This window comes from Microtus pennsylvanicus, chromosome 9, assembly GCF_037038515.1.
Source record: "Microtus pennsylvanicus isolate mMicPen1 chromosome 9, mMicPen1.hap1, whole genome shotgun sequence".
Taxonomy (NCBI): domain Eukaryota; kingdom Metazoa; phylum Chordata; class Mammalia; order Rodentia; family Cricetidae; genus Microtus; species Microtus pennsylvanicus.
Genome location: NC_134587.1, coordinates 21,019,764 through 21,041,934, shown reverse-complemented (window position 1 = coordinate 21,041,934; position 22,171 = coordinate 21,019,764). Strand labels below are relative to the sequence as shown.

The 22,171-nt window shown below is 37.4% G+C and overlaps 1 protein-coding gene across 23 annotated transcripts in view; it reads right to left on the bottom strand.

Annotated features, from left to right (window-relative positions):
- The window catches only part of Baz2b (bromodomain adjacent to zinc finger domain 2B), a 208,788-nt gene that overhangs the window by 56,351 nt on the left and 130,266 nt on the right, over positions 1-22,171 (bottom strand). For 15 of the 23 annotated variants that reach the window (XM_075985075.1, XM_075985085.1, XM_075985078.1 and 12 more), the window contains 8 exons: positions 18,710-18,874; positions 17,319-17,515; positions 9,808-10,008; positions 9,256-9,651; positions 5,700-6,300; positions 3,515-3,802; positions 2,442-2,502; positions 1,607-1,715 (listed from right to left, as the gene is read on the bottom strand). In XM_075985075.1, coding sequence (XP_075841190.1) covers positions 1,607-1,715; positions 2,442-2,502; positions 3,515-3,802; positions 5,700-6,300; positions 9,256-9,651; positions 9,808-10,008; positions 17,319-17,515; positions 18,710-18,874 — 2,018 coding nt within the window. The remainder of the gene's footprint in view (positions 1-1,606; positions 1,716-2,441; positions 2,503-3,514; positions 3,803-5,699; positions 6,301-9,255; positions 9,652-9,807; positions 10,009-17,318; positions 17,516-18,709; positions 18,875-22,171) is intronic. The other 8 variants (XM_075985080.1, XM_075985087.1, XM_075985089.1 and 5 more) reach the window with 2 other exon arrangements.

The window sequence follows — 22,171 nt, the reverse complement described above, 5'->3', positions numbered from 1 at the left end:
ATTTTGTAATTAAGACCTGAAAACATGAACCAAAGATTAAAAATGAGAATTTCTAATAATTTTTGCCTTCCAAAATGTTTGTGACTAAAAATTTGAAGTAGTGTATAAGGAATTTGTTTAAAACACTTAACTAGTATGTAAGGGGTTTATCTAAAACACCCAGGCTAACTACAATTTAAAAAAAAAGTCTGGTAACAAACTGAGTTGAAATAAAAAAATTACCTTTAAAAATTAATTGAAAACCATATATTTCTATGCAGAAATTTAAAAACCTCACATTTTTGGTATTGTAAAGCTAACAGTAAAAAAGTCATATCGAAATTTGTGCCATTTCACAAAGAAATTGTTAATTCTGGGGGGGGGACACAAAAATCAAAACATTTCTGTGTCTCATAATTGGTCCAAGAAGAAGAAGAAGCTCAATCATTTGAACCTATTTGAAACATTTTCTTTGATGTTATCTCATTTTAACTTAGCCATAATCTTATAAGGCAACAATGTTGTAACTCTTGTCCTTATATGACAGATGAAGAAACTAAAGGAAAACGGACATTATTCTATTGTTTGGAATGACAAGACTGTGCATGGGGACCAAGAATCTCCATTTCATCACTCCCTAAACTAGAAATGTTTTCAACAGTCAAGATACCAGGAATCTAATAAGCATTTACAGAAAAATGTATGGGTCAAAGGATGATCTCCAAGGAAATATCAGAGAAAGGAGACCTTCTTGTGAAGTTGTTTTGGGGAGGGAGTGTAAGGTAATATATATTTAATTCACAAGTAAAAAGGCAACTGTGGTGATATTAATTAAAAGCCCAATTCCTGCAAAGCACTAGAATTTCCACCTAATACAATTCTCTACTTCCCAAATTAAAAACACGTGTAAACAGACACAATGTGCTGTGATCAGATGACAAGACCCTGTCCCCAAGCCACGTGATGTTCACAGATGTTCCAAACTCTTTGTAGGGTAAACTTCACATGAACAATATTTTCATACATATATAAAGGACAAAACTGTTGATACAATTAATAAGTCAGTAAGAGCTGATCCAAATATGAAAAGCATCTATCTCTTACATCAAAGTCCTCTGCTGCTGGAACAGTGCACGAGGGTCTTAGGAGAGATTCTCAGAATTGTGTGTGTAAGTGCAGGAGTGAGCTAACAAAGGTAACCATCTAGAATCAGTGAGATCTACTTCATTTAGGTTACAGTACTCTTTTCTGGCTCAAAGACTGCTTTAAAGGGTAGATCCTATGGTCCACTCAGAGTATTCATAGATGCCACCCAGTCAGTTTTGCACTGAAGCTGAAATTGCCCTCTGTGATAGTAACTAGTCCACTTTTGCTGAGACAGTGAAATAAAAATCACATTTTTCCACTTCAGGTTTTAATAATTACAATCCATCTTTGATGCGCAGTTAGCTTTCAAGACATAAATTTCTTGCATATTTCATAAAGAAGCTATATTTAGGTGAGCAATGTAGGTTAAGCACGGAAGACCCATACAAGAGAATGTTTTGAACCAAGAAAAGTGCATTTTCCTCTGCATTAGAATGCAGTATCACAACCAAATGTATGGGACATGGAGAAAAGTATTTACCTTGATCACTTCAGGGTACTGCCTAAGCTTCTTTCCACACGGAGCGTAATATGCCACTTCTCCTTGAAGGTGCCCACCAAAGTTTCTTACTCTTGTCTCTCTCTGCCAGCTACATATAACAGAAGTGAGCATTACAGGACACTTGATTTTATTAAGAAAACTTAAAAAGTTGGAAAAAGTACATATGCTCTTCAGAAAAGATTAAAAAATAAAAAATAAACATTTAATCATATAATCCAAATATACTTATTACTAAAATGATTTAGATTTTTAGCTAACTGATTCATAGAAAATTAAAGACTTGGGAACATTAAAGTATCAAGTTTTACAGAAATCACAGCTGGAATTACATTGAGGGCTTACATGATGAGTAACTCATCAATGCACATGGTTATTTGTTGCAATAGCAGAAAGCCCCACATGAAGAACACACAAATGCCTCTCTATGTCTGGGGCCCTGAAACCCAGTCTGAACTGGTACCTATAACTGGAATCAGTTAAACCAATCTCTCCTTGAGTACTCTGGCCTTAACCCACGACATCTTCCACTGTCCTTTGCTTCTGTCCTGGCAAAGCCTTCTGACAGTATTGTTCTGGCTCCTTGACATGTGACTGGCTGTTGGTTCATTCCAGTAACATGAGCCCATCAAACACTGCAACACCTTCCTTCCCTTCATGTGAAATTAGGTGCACTTTCAGTTTTCTGCTGAAGCAACATATTGCCCCTTGTGACGGCTTTTCTGTTCTAATCACTAATTTTGTAGAGAGGAGAGAATAGGAACTCAAGCACACATGAAACATGCACGAACACGGAGGAGGGCCTTGTGTGGCATACCCGTATTCCAGAGGCACACGCAGCTCGCGTTCATCGGTCACTCTTCTTCTCTTGGATGGACCTTAAAGAGAAGCCAACCAGGACACGAAATATGAAAATGTACACATGAGAGTTTCCTGATAGTTCAGAAATTTTTCTTTGAAAATAATTACATGACAGATTATTAGTATATTTATGAAAACTGTATTATTTCTAATTTTTTAAACAAAGCATATTACATAAGACAGAAGTGTTTCACACTTGTGACCTAATGACAGACAGTAGGCTTTTCTCTTGAACAGAACAGCGCATAGCTTTGCTCCTGTCATGAGTGGAAGCAACAATCAGGAAGGAAAGAGCTGAAAGGGTTCAAAAACCAATTCATTCTCTGCTTTGAAAGTCTAGGTTTTTAGATAGATGCTACAAATTCTAACGTTTGGCTCAAATACTGAAAGAGAATTTAATTTCTGTGTGCATATGGATATCCATAGTCCAAAACAGTACTAGACCTTTAATTAATCATAACTCCACAAAAGAGGACTGTGCTCATATGTATATTTTTAAGACAACCACACATAAATATAAAATTAGTCGGACACCATGCTTATTTGTTGAAATAAAAATTTAGAAAGTGCCAATGAAAGTAAACTAATTAAAACAACAGCCAAATATTGTACTATATAAACCCGTATTTTCTTAGTTATTGAATGAGAACAGTAGCTTTGGATTGTTAAATGGAGGATCTTTTAAAATGAAAATGCCTAGACGTTTATAAAAATACATAAAAATATAGCATGATATGGACTAATAATGCTACTCATTCAAAAAAAAAAACAAAACAAAAAGAAAAAAACAGAAACAAAACCAAAAAGGATTCAAAAGTAAGAGGGATCATCAATTAAAAACCACAGGGGAAAAAAATTAAAGTATCAGGCAATAGATTAAGTCTTTTTAAAATATATGTTTCTTACTTAGGCAATCTAAAACCTACACGCAATACTTGATTATGAGATCATCTCCTGAAAACTGTGTAACTAGCAATCCTTGCTGCAGTCTGACTTGACTTTACATCGATAAAAATAAACTGTAGGTACCAGAGTGTGGACTTGAAGTGAGTGTGGAAGAAGAAGTGCCAAGAAAAGCAGGAGACTGGGACTCAGAGCACAGGGCGGCAGGAGCGGAGCCTGGGGCGCCTCCTGTGTGGAGGCTGTGAGGTGTGGAGTGAGCTGTGAGACTGATGGGAGGGCTTTTGGCAGAGGAGCTGGTCTGGTTCAGGTTCGTGGCAGTTTTCTCTCCTTCAGTGTCACTATCTGATTCCTCCTGGTCTTTCTCATCGTCGTCTTCTGAGCCTTCTGTATCTGATTCTGAATTACTATCTGATTCTGGGAAGTAAAGAAGCACTTGGATATTATAACTAAGTCACAACCAATCACTTGCAGCTTGCACCTAAAGGGAGTAGTTCAGAACCGGTATTTGCAACTGAGAATTCGAGGAAGCAATTTCCCAAGACTAAGAGCAAATGTTAAAATTAGCATCTTATAAGCTATTTGAATCAAGTGTATGAAGACGATGGTTCTGCAAACTTCTCTTAAAAGGATCAAGTTTTACTTGCTATCTGAATCACCAAATAGTTCCCACTTGACACTATTCACATTGCAGTTCAGCTTAATGCTTTCAACATTAATTTCAACAGCGAATCTTAGGTAAAATAAGGAGATATTGTTGAGCAAACAAACTGACAGGTGCCAGTGTCTGCAGATTCCCCTGTGCTAAACCTAGGAACAAGCATCAGTCTGGCATTTGCGATTTGGCACAAAAGAACACAATTTTGGGGGAGGGGTTTTGGTTTGATGTTCTGCTTTTATAGCTGTAGTTCAAGTTATATAAAAACACCACCGGGCTTCTCACGATTCACAAACTATGCTCACAGAAAGAACTGGCTGGAGTGAAGTCCAATGTTAATACATGTTAGTAATACTCCTCTAGACATGTAACATCCAAGAATGGATTAAACTCCAGATAAACACCGAACGATACATAAAGATGCGCACACAGGACAGCATCCAGATGGCCATCCTAGCAATGTTCTTCTACCTGCACTGGAGTTCCATAAAACCTAGTTTTTGAAAGCTCAGACCACAGACAGTCAGCACTTTCAGGATTAATATTATTAGGACATTAAATCGTACAATGACTGTTTTCCTATTCACACGGGTTACTGAAAATTTTCTGGCTGAGCAGTAACAAATCCACATAGAAACATATATACAAATATATTTATGTAATCTCCATTTAAATGTCCAGTTGTCTTGCATTTTATGTATTTAAAAGAACTCTTAAAAGGAAGAAACAAAGAAAGAAAATATTATAGAGTAAATGCAGATTTATTTAATCAAGGCTTAACTTAATGACCCCATATTACCTAGTAAATTCTGGTATCAAAAATTACTTAATGTTTTGGTTCTTTTTGAATGACCATGGTAATATCCAGTAATGTTTTAATACTTTGCAGGAGAGAATAAAATACATTAAAGAATATTTGGACAGCAAAACTTGGCCTTGATATGGATAAAAGACAACTTTTTAGTTGGGGAGAAGGGAAAGGGTATAATGAGGGAAGAGAAAGGGACAGGGTGACTATATTCAAAACATACTGAATGAAATTCTCAAGGAACGAATGGTCTTCCCTCCCCAAGACAGGGTTCCTCTATATAGCAGTGGCTGTCTTTGAACTTGCTCTATAGACCAGGCTTGCCTCAAATGCAAAGAGCCACCTGCCTCTGCCCTGCTCCTCTGGCAGTGCTGGGATGAAAGTCATACACTACTATGTCTGGCTCAAGATTATTATTACTGTTGTTGTTGTTGTTATTATTATTATTATGGTTTTTAAAAGAGTTTCTCTGTGTTGAACTCAAGAGATCTGTCTGCTTCTATATCCCATGGTGTTAAAGGCATATGCCACCACCACCTGGCCAAAACTGATTTTTAAAGAGAAAAACAATTGTACGTGGATAAGTGATTCTGAATGAAATGCAAATTTAGCAAACTGATAAACTGTTTGATTCATGCATCATCATGCCCACTTTAAAATTAGTCATTTCAATCCAGGTGAATGACAAGCCAAGGTTTAACTTAGAATTCCAATATCAATCACTTTCATATTTTATCAACTATAAGAAACAGTAAATGACAATGATTTCAGGGTTATAAATTAACATTTTTTCAAATGTTTTGGCATATACTCAGAAATAAACTTTAAATTTTAAAATGGAAAATAACCTGATTGACTGTCATCAGACTCATCATCGTCATCATCATCCTCTTCATCTTCTTCCTCATCATCTTCCTCTTCGTCTTCATTTGAATCTTCAGAGTCTTTACTACTGGGAATGTCGGAATCCGCACCTCTAAACTGTTCCACCAAAGACTTTGCGGGATGAGGGTGATGCTGTGTTTTCAATGGTGTGACATTATTGCTCACCACTTTCTCCTTCCCGTGACTGTGCACGATGGGAGAGGCAGAGGGCAGGACAGGAGTCTGATTGCCGGGTCTTCTCCCACCTGTGCTCAGGTTGACAGGCGAGGAAAATGGGCTGCTACTGGCGACGTTTTCGTTAATCTTACTCTGCATTTTAGTTTTGGTAGTAAGTGCTAAAGGAGCTTCTTGAATGACACTTTGAATGACCCCATTTGGTTGGTGACTACCTAAAAGTGCATTTGTCAGAAATGGATTAGGGTGGTTGTTTTCTACTGGTTGTTTTGGATGTGCTGGTGAACTAGAGGTTGCTTTTGTATTTGACAAAGCTGCAATAACCTTCTTCAGGCTCTTCGACGACTCCTGTTTCTTTACTTGTGATGGGAATGTCTGCTTATATTGTTCCTAATGAAACACAAGTTAAAAAAAAAGACAAAAAAAAAAACCCAGTGAGATAGACTAGAAAACAAAGACTGCTTCTGTTTGTCAGTATCAGAATACGGGTTCATTGAGAAACTCAAAGAATAACATACAAGGGGCTGGGGAAGGAGTGTCAGCAAGGACAACGGGCTGCTGAATCTTGGCTAGACATGATATGGTCACACTTATTTGTTTAAACACTCAAAAGGCACTGTCCTTTCTCTTTACTGTGACTCCCATTTTCATAATAATCCAATCCTGAAGTCCTAAAAATACCCCAAACTAGTCTATTACCATGTGTTTAGGTTCATTCATTAAAAAATGCTAAATCTTGGGCCACGCTGTTATTTCCTCCTTCCCAACTGCCAACAAATGTTTTTATAAGAACACAAACTTCATGTTACATGAATTTTCTTTTCTTTGATTCTGGGACCATTGTCAATCTTATGTATCCAGGTAACATGCAAATCACTTCATAATTCGTCCAGAGCCTACCTTGCTAGCTGAAGCAGACTGCTAAGTGTGACAGTACCGTGTCACACTTTTCCTCCTCCCTCAGTTGGCTAAAATCACTTGTCTACATGAACTGTTTCTGACAGGTGAACCACTGCTCACACTTCTCTATCTAACTCAGCAGGTTTCCACGTGTGTTTCAGTCCTAGAACTCCTTCATCCACCCTGGAGTCATCCACCCAGCTGATAGCCAACAACATTCTAGCTGGGTTTTTTGGTTTTCCTTTTTTTTTTTTTTAAAGAGTACCTACCAGTCGAATAGCTAGGCTGGCAATGAACTCCTGATTCTTTCTGCCTCTAATTCCATTAGATTACAGCATGCAGAACAAACATGTGATTCTCTAATTTTGTTTGATTATACAAGGTCTGTATGTATAATGCTTTAAGGAGCTAAGTTTCCATTTCCAAAAATTTCTGTAGCAGAAACTGTCATGTATGGTCTTCCTAACACATCACCTACCCTGTAGTTGAACTCATCGGAGACTAATACTAGATTACCAAGTGACTTCTCGAGGAAGAAAGTCTTCTGGTTGTTTACTTCTTGTCTTTTTAGATAGAATCTCATTCAATGGTCCAGATAACCCTGGGACTCATTGCTACCCAAAGGCCCTCCAGTTCACTATGATTCTCTTGTTTCAGTCTCAGCTGGCATTACAGGCACAAGTCATCATATCCAGGTAGAAAAGATTTTCAAAAAAAAATTTTAAGATATAGAGAGACCAATGGGGAGCTGGGTGCTAGGCTTAGCTGTGTACTTACAGAAGGCCATGGGTTCAATACCCAGCATGAGAGGAAAACAAACTTTCAGACAAATAGAAGTAATCATATAATAAACCTTCTACTAAGTAATATATGTTTTCTTCTAATAATGGAGCGAATGGTTCCATTAAAGTAAAAGTTTTCACTGCATATTGGTATTAATTATCAGCAACTAATCCTGCCTTTAACTCTAAGAATTTCATACCATACATTTATACTCACACTTGCATTTTATTGCATTTTTATTTCATGGCAGGACAGGTAATCCTAAGTCTACACAAACTATCTATTTTGATGTTAGGGAAAGTGTCTAAATATAGTGTTTACAAGTGGAAAATCTATTGCTGTTTTACAGCATCAACTACCCATGCGCCAGTAGGTGGGGATCTCAATGTATTTTCACTTATCTCATTTTCTGCAAATGCAAGAATATACTCCAGATTTGATGTGACTGACATAGATCTATGAAATTCTACTCCTGGAATATATATATATATATATATCAATCATACCTACTAACTTAAATTATAAGTTCACGGTGTAAACACTGAAGGAATCAATGATAACATAAATTAGAAATTCCTAAGCTAAGGACAAGACCAGTGGATTAATAGCAGGTAGTGTAGAGCAAAAGAGATTGTCTTAAAGACAAAATTCAATATGCCAGAGTACTCTACAGAAAATTATTTAAAGAGAAGTACTCATTAAATAGTCTATAATATTAAATAAGGCATATAGATAATATCATTTAGAATTGAGTCTAATACAAATGTATATTCACAGGCCTGGAGACATAGTTAAGAGATGGCTCAGTGGTCCTCTTCCAGAAAACCCAGGTTTGGTTCCCAGCATCCACATGCAGCGTTCCAGATGACCGGGTGCTACTGTAAGCACCAGGCGCGCGCACGCACACACATACACACACACACACACACACACACACACACACACACACACACACACACACGCATATACATTAAAGAAATGTCTGTTCACATAAAATACTTACAATTCTTATCATCTCAATAACTTACTCATAGAATGATCTCTAGACAGTAAGAACATTAAAACTTTTCATTAGAATGCACACAAACTTTAAAGACATATAAAATTAAAAATGAAAAACCAACAAAACAATGGTTGTTTTGGGCTTTAGAGCAGACAAAAATATAGGCATATGCTGCTACTGTGCTCAAAACAGATTTTTTTCATAAAAGACTTCTACACTTAAATTCTAAAGAGTAAAGGTAAATTACATAAAAGTTAATTTCATCAACAGGTAAATAATATTAAAATAAATCATTATTTTGAAAAAGTAATTATAAAACTTATCTTATTCAATTATAATATACTCTTACTGCCAAAGCAGTAGAGGAGGGATGGAAGGGGATGGTATACACAATAGTTTTGTCAGAAAATATGAAACTGGGGAGTCTATGATTATAAAATCAGAAAACACATTTTTGGGGGATGCTGGGAACTGTACCAGATCTTACTCTAACTCTGGGCTACACAGAATAAAATTTTTTTTTCCTCTCCTGGAGTTTAGAATCAAACCCAGTGCTATGCTCTATATTTGAGAAGGTGGTACAAATTAAGCTATTTCTTAGCCCCATTTGTAACAAAACCTTAGCAGTAAGATTCCTGTGTACATAATATTTAACTTACCCGTTTGGATCGCAACTCACTGGTCAAAGAACTAGATTCTTCAGAGGTATTTTTAGTCCCTGCTTTAAGTACATCAGGAGAAGGAACTATGAGTTTCCTGTAAGGTTCCTTTTTGGTTTGATTTACCAAAGACAAAGGTTTCACATTGGCCACCAATCCCGTAGACTGTATTACACTGGTGTGTTTGTTCACAGATTCCTCCTTTGCCTGAGAGCTTTGGAAAATAAATGGAAGCTGCTGTGACAAAACCTGAGGCTGCTTCTGCTGGGATTGGAATGATGAGTGAGTCTGGGATTCAGACACAAGAGGTAATGGCTGGTGTATTCTTTTTTCCTGGGCTTTTTCAGTTACTTTCTGTCCATCTGCTTTTGGGTCTGAAATACCATGTAATAGCACCTGGAAACACAATGTGAAAGGCAGTTATCTTGGCATCCATTAAAAGCAGCAAGTGGGATAACTTGGAGAAAGAGAGTATTTTACAAGGCACTGTTGATCCCTTAGAGACACAGCACAGGGCTCCCTGAAACAGATCCAGGCTCACGGAAACGGTACCTGGGTGTCGCTGTGGTGTTGTGCTTCAGTCTCGGAGTCCGAGTCCTCCTCTTCACTCTCCTCGATACTCTGACCTTCTTCTTCTTCCTCTTCCAGATCGTCTGAGTCGCTACTACTAATGCCTTCACTTGAGGTGTCTGACGATGTGCCCGAATCACTATCACTGTTGCTAGAACTTTCCATAGCTTTCTTCCTAGGTTTCTGGAGACAGAGGCATTATTTGGTAAACTATCCTTTGAAAGAATCCAGGATTCAGTAAAGTCACACTCTTTTAATTTTCAAGTGATATCTTCAACTTCAAAACACCATTTTAGGAAAGAGAAACAATTTATCATAAGTGTTATTATTAACTAATTCATGTAGCAGGAAGTCATCAATAGAAATTCTAAGATCTGACATGGTTATCACTTAATGCATTTCCCGTTAAACCGTTTAGAAAAAAAACGATCTAAAATATTATTATGTGATGGGGGACAGCTTTTGTAATATTAAAAATTCCTATATTCTTCTATTTAAAATGATTACAAATAATTCTATTACGTTGCTTGATGTGTAAATTGTATTCCTTTGCATAGAGCATAAGATGACAGTTCCGTGTAAAACAGTTAAAATACAAATATTGCACATATGTAGATTCATCTACATCACAATGCTTCAAATAGTGCAAAATTAAAAATTGAGTCAAAAATTCAAAAATAATTACACAGATTTAGAGTGTCTTTATCTATACAGTTTTTATTGTTTAAACATTTCCCTAAGATGCTCCAAACTGCCTTTGAGGGACCTAGGAGAACCGTGTGCCACAGTGAATTGTTGCCCAGGAAACTCCAGATTGAGTAATGGTGGAGAGAGGAGGGAACATATTGTAAATACAAAAAGCAGTTATATCCAATATTGAATGACACATGGAAGGCACAGTAGACAGCAAGAGATTTATGGAGCTGTGTCAAAAAAAGTAATCCTGGCAGGACGTGGGGGAGCATGACTTTAATCACAACATATGGAAGACAGAGGCAGGTAGATCTATGAGTTTGAGGCTAGCCTGGTCTATAAAGCTAGTTTCAGGATAGCCAAAGATATACAGAGAAACCCTGTCTGGTAAAATAACAAACAAGCCCCCCCCCTCCAAAAAAGGGGGGGGGGAGAGAGAAAAGAAAAGAAAAAAATGTAATCCTTTACAAGAATATTTTACATAAACCCAAGCCGGGAGGTAGAGGCAGGCGTATCTCTATCAGTTTCAGACTGCCCTGGTCTACATAGTGAATCCTGGCCAGCCGGGGATACAGAGTGATACCTTGCTTTTAACAAAATTATAAATTAATCACTCAATCATACAAGAGAAAAAAAAACAATTTTAGAATATTTAAGACTTTTTGGAAAAATACTGAATAACATTAAAAGCTGACAGAAAGGGACAATAGTTCATATTTTACAAGCAGTCTTATGTTTAAGAAACAGCCAGAATGCTTGGAAGCCTGTGGTGAAGGATACTTTTCAAAACATGAAGGTGTAGTGGCACACACAATTCAAAGAGGTTGTGAGAACAGAAGACCTGAAGAGGAACAACCAACCAAAATCCCAGAGATGATGGGAAGGGGCCTCTAAAGACCAACCCATACCTGAGAAGAAACTGGCAATTGATGGCCATTGGGAGAGAGAAAATTGCTTATCTTACAAATACAGGCAGTGAGGAGTTACTCATTCTCCAACAGATGGTTCTACACCCATGTACATACAGGCAACAATAAATCTACTCAGCGGGTAATGAGAGGGAGAGGGACGAAAGAGCACATACAAAGTAGAGTACACATCAGCAAGAACAAGAAGTTGGGAGGAAGGGGAATGTAGGAGAAAGTGGAGGAAGAAGGAATGAAGAAGGTAGATTGTATATAAGCCCATTATAGGAATGTATGAATATGAGATAAACTATAAAACTCATTGTCAGTTTAATAGAATAGAATAGGCTGGAACAGACTGGACAGAATTGATCAAAGGGATTTTAGAGCCTGGTCCACAATTACAATGGAGTACCTGATTCAGAGAAGAGGATAATGTGGCCCTTAAAGGTGAGGTCAGTTCCACTGGAGGAATGGATCCAACATACAATAAATATTGAATCTCACGATGATACTTAGATAGGAGAGGTGATTTCCAGAGGTTTGAAGAAAATTCAATGGTGGCAACCAAGCTCAACTTAAAAGGGATTTTAAACAGTGTATTCCTAGAAACAATGTTTTTTTTTCTAAGAATAATCCATTCAGAACACCCCTCCCTTCAGGATTATGCAGAAGGTGGGCAAAGACAGGCATTAGACTAATGAATGTAGGTCAACCAGGAATATTCAAGGTAATTCTTTGCCATTGGGGAACTCCACGAGGGTCTCCTTGCAAGCCCCTTTGTCAAATCAAGTTCAGTCATTTCCTGCAATCACGGAGGAAACTCCTTCCAAGAGCAATTGAAGAAGCTAATGCATATTTTAAGAGATCATACGCTTTGAGTAATAAGAACAGTGACAGGGGGAGAAAAAAATTCAGAATGTTGAAAGAAGTGAAGAAAAGTTGCCTGAAAAATTACAAAGAGGAGCCTCTACTAATTATTTAGGTTATAAAATAGGTTTACAAAAAATTAGATTCAGGGCGGTGGTGGCGCACACCTTTAATCCCAGCACTTGGGAGGCAGAGGCAGGCGGATCTCTGTGAGTTCAAGACCAGCCTGGTCTACAAGAGTTCCAGGACAGGCTCCAAAACCACAGAGAAACCCTGTCTCAAAAAACCAAAAAAAAAAAAAAAAAAAAAAAACTAAAAAAAAAGGCCTGTACTAAAAAATTAGATCCCAAAAGGGGCAAATTAGGAAAGACTGACGACAGACTCTTGAGGATTTGCAAAGATTGCTGGGAGACATTTCACATATACTGTGCAATATTGAGATAAAACATGAAGACCTGATTAATTTAAACTAAACACGAGATGGTGACAAGAACTTAAATAGTCCCAGGGAATTAACAGCTGAAGCGGAGAATTGGCTTTGATTGAAGAGAAATTAGAGAAGGCACGTGTGGATCATGTGGATCGGAATCTTACCTGCATTCTGGTCATATTACCCTCCAAATATTCCCTTATAGGAATTTTAATGCAAAAGGAAGATATTATCTTAGAATGGATCTTTTTACCATATTAAAAACTTATAAGAAAAGGTTCTCTGAGATAATTCAAAAAGAAAAATTGAGACTTTGTCAATTAGCAGGAATAGACTCAGCAGAAATTATAGTACCTTTTAATAATGATGAAATTGACAAATTTGGAAAGAAAGCGAACCATGGCAAAGAGTCTTATATTCCTCTCTAGTTAAGCATTTTTAAGTACACAGGTCAGTACGATTACACACATTCACAGTGACACATAGTTATCAGAATACATCTTCAGAACACTTTTATCTTGAGACACAGAAATACTAAACACATTAAACACCAATTCCTGGGCTAGTGAGATGGTCAGGGGCTAACCTGAGCCTGACAACACACATTGAGGAAAGCAGGAAATGACTCTTCAAGTTATGTTCTGACATCCACATGTGTGCTATGAAATGGGAACTAGCAGACATGTGCATGCAGACAAATCTCTCTTAGAAGAATCGTACCACTTCTCTAGCTAGAAAGAATGAGTAAACAAGAGTTAATATATTGAGACTCCACATTCAAATCTTTCGAGTACATACTGACAAATGGAATGACTGGATCATATTATAACTCTCTATTAATACTTTAAACTTAAGGGTTCACTGCATACTTTGTCCAGGGAAACTCTCATTTCATATTCCTTAAAATTTTCTTCAAACCATAAATAAAAAAGCAAATAAATAATTTATTTTTAAAGATGGCATTGGCTACATGTAATATGTATATAAAATTACAAGAGCAGAATACTTTCAACCTTCAGTAGTTTTACTTTCCAAACAGGCTATATGTCTATATATATACTCTAGTCTGAACTATTATCTAAGCGATACATAAGGAGATGTACTTATCAGTGATTCTAATGAGGAGGCCTGAGACCACTACTCCACCTCTGAGGAAAGACATATAAATTATCTGGAAAAATTTATTTCAAACTATTCAGGAAAGCACTAATGAGGCAATTTTTACAAAGCTTTTAGCCTTGAAAAATAAAGAGTAAAAATACAGGATTGTATGTTCATTTTATTTAAGCAATCTATAACCATAACACATGTTGGCATATGTATGACTCAAAATGTTTAAGATGATATGACATTATAATTTTACATTATGATTAAATTCTAATTTAAGATTAAAATTCTGCTTAAGATCCAGGGTCTGTAGACTATTACTTGTATTGAGTGTTGGCATGCACAAATGCGGTACTGTATCTGCCCGTACAGTTGACAAAAGAGGAATGTCTATAGCTAAGTTTTAATGTGGCTCCTGGGGAGAGGACGTAGTGAGGAGTGCTAATTCTGTTTGAGAATATCAGTGGAGGTTCCTCAATAAAAACATATGGAGGGCTGTTTGACGTTCACACCTTTATGTGCACTGCGTTGAACCTGTCGAACACTTTTGGTTGTACATTTCACTAGATATTTATCACTACTTCCATGAGGTAGGATGACAAAGTTTGAAAGAACAGACACATGGTTTTTAGAAATACAATACAGACACATATCCGATGACAACGCATGAGGGTAGCTTCATAAAGAGCAGGTGGTGTGTCACACACAGGGGAGCTAGCAGAAGCTTACACTGATGGGACTCCCTTGGAAACACATCCTAAGGGAGACCAGAGAGCAGCTGGAGAGCAGAAAAGAGAAAGCAGACCTAACACTGATCGCTGGGAGGAAAGAGCTAAGGATCTTTCATCACTCATGCTCAGTGGTGTTTGAAGCAGAAAGAAAATGTGTGGGGGCCTTGTACTGGACTGTTGAGACATTCAATAAGCTTCTTAGAGGCACCAGGTAACTTCCCCCAACCTGTCTCTTCTATGGGTGTACTATATTTGGGGAAATATCTATTTTCTGCTGAGAAAAACAGAGAGTAAGAAAAAATAGATAAAATGCATCTGAAGGTGTCTTGGATAAAGGAAACCTGGACTTAATGATGGTCACATTTTATGAAGTTGGGTTGCCAGGGTTTCTATTTATCACATGAAAAAGAGAAGCCAAAAGTTTGAAAAGACTAGAATCTGGAGTGAATTTGCCATATAGTGCATACCCCTACATCTAGAACCAGTTCTTAAAAGATCTAGTCAGAAGGCAGAGCCTATATTCGCACTCTGAACAAGAAAGGGTAACAGAGAATTATCAAGTAGCTAGGATTGCTGATATACACCAGCAACTTCAACCTGAAGGCAATGAGGCAGGAGGAGCTTATGTTTCACACCAGCCTGGCCTAAAAGGTGGACCTTGTCTCAAAACAAAACCACACTTTAAGAACTATTAGCTAGTAGAAGATACCTGCTAAAAATAATGAACAGCCCTCTCTAAATAATAAAGAAATCACAGATATAGCCATTCTTTCTGGAGGATGAAGGAAGAGGGCTTCTTTCTTATGATTCCCATTCACCTAAGGCTAAGCTAGAGATTTTATTGAAGAGAAGTGACTCTTGCCCACTGTATGGCAGAACTGTGGAATAAGGTACCATACAGTCCAAGGTCCTAGCACACGGGGAACACTGCCAGTTGGGGTACCAGGAAAATTATCTAGCAAGGTACCCATTAATATTTCAGCAACTTGCTAAGATATATGATCACACTGTGAACTCCGAGCTTGCACTTGTACAACCATGGTCAGGAGGTAGAGCCAGCAACTAGTTGATAAAAAGCTCATAGGGAATCAGAGGGAGTCCAGAAAACAGAGAGATGGACAGGGAGCAGGAGAGAGAGACTTTGAGTGTAGTGTGGTCCTTTTTGGTTTGTACCCAAAGACACTCTCTTTCTGAGACTCTGGCAATGAGAAAAGGTGAGTTAGTTGCTTTTAAACTTCTATGAGCTAGATTTCCATCTTCCAGCCTCTGACTCCCATGTCTTTATTGATAAATAGAATGATAAAAAATTTAGTGAAAAACTACATTTGGTACTTTGGTAGTGGGGCAAGAGGTAGACCAGGCAAAATGTGAAGGTCCTAGAAGTACACTGCCTGAGAAGTGGGCAAGGACTGGAGAGCAGCAGGTACTGGCTGTGCCAGCTGAAGAAAAACAATAAAACCGTTGTGATGCCAATGCAGTTGACTAGAGAATGTGCAGCATTTGAGTCCTGTATACCACTGCTTATATCTGGACTAGTACCAGCCAAGCAGCCATCAGCTGACAGGGAAGTATCACCCTGACTGCATAGACTAAAACAAACACTAAAACCCCCATAGTCAAGAGCAACGGGGACTTGAACCAGAGGAAACACTAAATTTGGCTCCGTAATCAAGAGCAGAGGACTTGAACCTGAGGAACAGAACCTAATTCCCAGTACCTACAAGGCAACTCACAACTGTCTGTAACTCCAGCCCTGGAGGATCCTACTCCCTCTTCTGGCCTCCATAGGCACAGCATACACGTGGTGCATAAACATGAATGGAGGGGGAAACACCTACACACACACAGAATTCAATGAGACAGAAACAGATAAAGAGAAAGAAATACTAAACCAGCAGCAAAAAATTCCTACTCTTATAGAACACTGTCTACAGTCTCTTGGGTTTTATAGCTCTAGTTTTGGCAGGGTCTCTCTTCTAACAGCCTGAAAATCTGCTATGGAGATCAGGCTGGCCTAGAACTCAGTCCACCTTGGCTAGGATTCAAGGTGTGGGCCACCACGCCTAGCCTAGGATCCTATCTTATGAAAGCCTATCTCACGCCAAAAGACAAAAAAAACAAAGAATGTATTTAGTCTTCAGAGACAATAAATTGATAACTTACACACAGAGATGGAACTGGCTCAATGTGGTCAACTGTTTGATTGCAAAATGGGTGCGCAGAAGTAATTAGACTATTGTGATTATCTAAATTATCCCCATAATAATACATTTCTCAGTTAAACTAGACTCTGGAGTTAACATTTTTGGTTTCAAATTCTGACTCAGCCACTTACTAGGCAATTATTTTGATGTTATTTTCCAATTTGTACTAACAACCACCAAACACGGGGCAAAGGGTAATTTGAAATCGAAATGTAAAGCAATTAGAATGGAGCTAGCATCTAATATGTATGTTTCCATCAGTGGTACAGTGCAGGCTTAGTTTGTGGAAATCCCTGGGTTCAATTCCCACCACTGAAGAACTAAAAGAAACAAAAGCTCAACTCATAATTGTCACTACCAAGTATATTATTTGTACAGGTACTGTGAGTTTTAACTGTCCAAGATATCTAAACTAATAACAGCATTATGCTATAAAGATCTGCAAAAAAGGAGTTGGAAATAAATTAATCCACACGTTTTGGTGACATGACTTTTAAAATATTTCCTTTATATATTGATTTATGATGTACTTATTCTTAAAGAAACAGCTTACCTTATCTTTGATTTTGTCAGCTCTGGCATCCAAAGGCTGACTTTTGCTTTGTTCCTGATGACATTTAAGGTTTCCTCCACCTGAGCTTGTGCTTTGATTCTGTCCCATGGAACTTGAAGCGGGAGTGGATAGTACAGACGTACTGACACCAAGGACAGAGGATGATGCACTGTTGCCATTAACTGACCCATTTATACCTTGGAAAGAAGCATATTTATATAATGGAATACTATTTGACCAGAACAAGGAATGAAGAGCTTGTGCATGTGTAATGTAGATGAAGACCACAAACACGGCACATAAAAAAGAAAGGTGCTAAAAGACACGTGACTCTACATAAAAGATTCATAATACATACTACAGAGACAAGGTAAAACAACAGTTGTAATGGGTCAGAGAGGAGTGATTACTTAAAGGGCATAGCATTATTGAAGATTAAAAATTTTAGAGTATCATAGTGGGTGACTATCATGCAACATTATAGCATATTAAATTCAACTGAATTATTTACTAGCATTAAACTGTGTGACTATCACTCAAACAAACATGTTTAGAAAATAAGTTACATATAAGTATTGTTCTTTCAGAAACACTCAAAAGAGCAATGGGCAGGGCTAGAGAGATGTCTCAACGTTTAAAAACACAGGCAGCACTTCCAGAGGAGCTGGGTTACATTCCAAGACCCACACAGCAGCTCACAACTGTAACTCCAGTCCCTGAATACTAAACACTCTCATACAGACACACATGCAGGTAAAACACCAACGCACATTTAAAAAAGAAAAGCAGTGGACTACCTAAAACATTGTAACTTTTAAACACTATCATAATAACACTTAGAAACTATATAAACGCATTTAAAAGAGTAACACAGACGTAGGGTACTAGCTTGGACTATATCTGAGTTAAGAAAAAGCGGCATTCTATCGAGTTCAGTGTAAGGAGATAAGGACATACAAAGGGAAGGAGTAGAGTTGGGTTTAGATCCTGGCTAAATCACATCGTGTATAAGCAATACTTCCTAGCACAACTATTAACCTTGGCTGAAACTCAGGAGATGTGTACTCTGAAAACCTAATTCTTGTTTTTTTGTTTTTTTTTTTTTTTTGGTTTTTCGAAACAGGGTTTCTCTGTAGCTTTGGTGCCCGTCCTGGAACTAGCTCTTGTAGACCAGGCTGGCCTGGAACTCCCAGAGATCCGCCTGCCTCTGCCTCCCGAGTGCTGGGATTAAAGGCGTGTGCCACCACCGCCCGGCTGAAAACCTAATTCTAAGGGATGATGAATTAGGAACATCTAGCACACGGCTGTAAAAATGTTTTTAGAAGCAAACTCTGCAGCAAAGAGGCACCAGGCAGAGGTTTCTGGTCCCTTACTCGTGCTGAAATGAGTACCTTTCTCAGGACCATTTCGATTACTCTTTCCAGAAGTCCTCAAATGGAATGAAGAGTCGTGATTCTGGGCTGGAGGAGCAAACAATGGTGGAATTCCCAGTAGCGGTGGAAAGAAGGGCGCTCCTGCACGAGTGTGAATGTCTGTGGCTCGCCACCATTCTGCACCTCAAAAACAAAAGGAAACTGAATTAACTTTCAAAACCATGCATGGACCATTTTCTACATTTTACTGAGAAACAACGTTCCTGGGATAGAACTACTCAAGGCACATAGTTTTGATCATTTTTTTCACTGTAAACAGGTAATTTGAACTTATATAATCCTCTCTTATTATTAGGTCATTATTCAAGAATATTCCATTAACAGTTTTCTAGATTCAAGCTAAAAAAGAATACATTGTTCATAATTTAAAAACTGCTAAAACTTACAATTTAAAAAGAACCTTTTGGCTTGATAATCTATACCATCTAATTACTAAGCCAAAAAGAAAAAGAATGAAGTCAATATTAATCTATTTCAAGACTTTAAATTTGAAGCTCACGCCTGCAGTCTCTTAAGATTTTTCACCAATTATATACAATATAAATCTGGCTTGGACAAATCTGGTGGGTCAGATGAAAATCTCAAATGCATTCATGGATTAAGTAAATCTGTAGACAAGCCCCCCCCAAAAGAAAATTTATTAGCGTTTTTTGGTTTTATAATAACAAATAATCAGTTCTCAAACAAAATTTACAAAACAATTTTTCATTAAAAAATGTTATGCATAAGCAAAGTAGTGGTGGTGCATATCTTTAACCCCAGCACTCAGGAGGCAGAAGCAGATGGATCTCTGAGTTTGAGGCCAGCCTGATCTACAAAGTGAGTTCCAGGACAGCCAAGGCTACACAAAGAAACATTTTCTCAAAAACAAACAAACAAAGGCTTATAAAACTTTTACCTTTAAAATTTATAAGGAAATGAGTTTTCCTTTACACTGTTCATAAATTATAGATGACAGTCATTTTTAAAATTCATATCAAACAACTAATTTGAGAAAATCATGGAATGCGATTCAGATATTCAAACAGAAGTTCTTCATTAAATCTCTTGGGGGGAAAACCAATTTTTATGAAATATGTTTTATTCAAGATGAGTAAAGATTAAAAAGAGCTTTGGAAATTATCCTAAAAACGGTCTTCGATTGCCCCCGTCACATCCTAGAAACAATCTCCAACTGGATAAGCCACTAAACTTCACAGTCTCCTAAACAATGGCATTATTTCTTTGATTGAAATGAACACAGTGTGTGTGTGTGTGTGTGTGTGTGTGCGTGTGTGATGAATGGCACAGGTAAAATACTGCAAAGGCCATTGCTGAAACTGGAAAATGGAGTAGCTAGCAAATGGTACCCTGCATCCTGGTACGCTGAACCAGATAAATTCCAGTTAATCAATCAGGTACTCAACCACTGTCTAAACCACATTTAGATGGATAAAAGAAGGAATATATTTTTGAGGAGAGGGCGATCTTATTGGCAGGGGCCCATTCCTACTGGCAGGTTTGTAACTTAGTTTCCACTTAGTTGACAAAAACAGAATGCAATTTCACAGCAATAATTGTTTCATTTAACTTCAGACCAAAGTCTAAAAGTTGGATATAAAGATTCGTAAATAACTAAGAAGTCAATAAAGTAGTCCAAGTAGAAGGTTTTTAAATGTGATAGATATAATCAAACAACATTAAAACATACCTCAAAATGTTAATAGCAATCAAGGATACAGTAGGTATTAGAGAAAAATAATAGGAAAAATATATGCATCCCAGAGACAAACATACAAGATCAATTAGATACAATAAAGAAAATGGCCTTTTCTGAAGATAAATCTCTGATATTATTTAACAAGAAATTATTTTCTAATGGAAAGTTTATGTAGCTTTCAAATTGAGGAAACTATACAAATTTAGTTACTAGCTAACTCACTTATCAAACGGAAGATAGAAAACAAAAATAACATAAGTAGAAGGCACAGGATGAAAGTCTAGGCGACACTACAGTGGCCACAACGGTTATTTCCAGGTGTGATGCTAACATTTTAGAGTATACACTGAATCGCGACGTGATCCTGCAGTATAATTCTCTGTAGGTTTCTTGTTATTTGTTTTTTGGCACCACGATTTACTGTTTAGCTCAGGCTGGCATAAAACTTGTGATCTTCCTGCCTTTCAAGATCTATAATTATAGTCGCATGTGTGCATGCCTGGCTGTGATGTAAAATTTAAAAATCACACTCATATATAAAAAAATCCCAAAACGTCACAGAATTACAGCATTTAAAATGTAAACACAAAGAATTTTAAATATTTTTAAATGAATTTCAAAAACACTACTTTAATATAAAATGAAATTTTGATTAATATCCATAAGCTTACACTTGCTGTTTGAAATAAAAAGTGGTACATGTAAATAATCTCTAAAAAATTATACTTTACTTAACACTGCTAACTTCTCCTTGTGATTTCTTTGTGTCTATGGGAAACATCTTTCCTAACGTGGCCATTTAGTCACCCTTCTGAGCTATAGAGAATTTATATATTTAACTTATTGCACCAAAGTGTAACTTAAACAAAAGTGGTTTCTCTATCATCAGCTGTAATCTCTATCCATTTGGCTAAGAAATACATACGCATATGCACGTTTTATCGTTAGTGCTTCTGCCCTACACATATCTGTCTCTAGGAAGCCACCGATTATCCCTGGTGTGTCCCGGCATAAGCAGTCTCATGCAGAGAACAACGCTGGTGAAATGGGGGAATGCCTTTTGAGGGTTCAGGAATCACACTGCTTGTTTAGGTTCTTTAATATTTTTTATTTATTTGTTGTGTGTGTTTGCATGTTTATATACATGTATGTGTAGGAATGTCACAGTAGAGGTCAGAGGGGAACTAGAGGGAATAGGTTTCCTCCTTGCATCATGTGGATCCCATATATTAAACTCAGGTCCTCAGGCTTGGCAGCAAGCACCTTTTACCACCGAACTGTCTCATTGGTCTTGGGCTAGTTTTATATACTAAAGATAACATCATTATTAAAGTACAAATAAGTTTTGTTTGACTGTTTGTTTTTCATGCTTTTTTGGGGGGGGGTGTCGAGACAGGGTTTCTCTATAGCTTTGGAACCTGTCCTGAAATTAGCTATTGTAGACAAGGCTGGCCTCGAACTCACAGAGATCCCCCTGCCTCTGCCTCCCAAGTGCTGGGATTAAAGGAGTGTGCCATGAACGCCCAGCAAAACAAATGAGTTATTTTTTAATATTCATTGACCATCTAAAATAAATTACCACAGAAAAAAATGTACTGAAGATATAAATCAGTAACTACTTACATTGCCATTAACTATTTAGATTTTGAATCGGAAAATTTTTATTTCAGGAGACAGCTATTGATGTCTGGTACTAAACAACCATGTTAAAAGCAGAACGA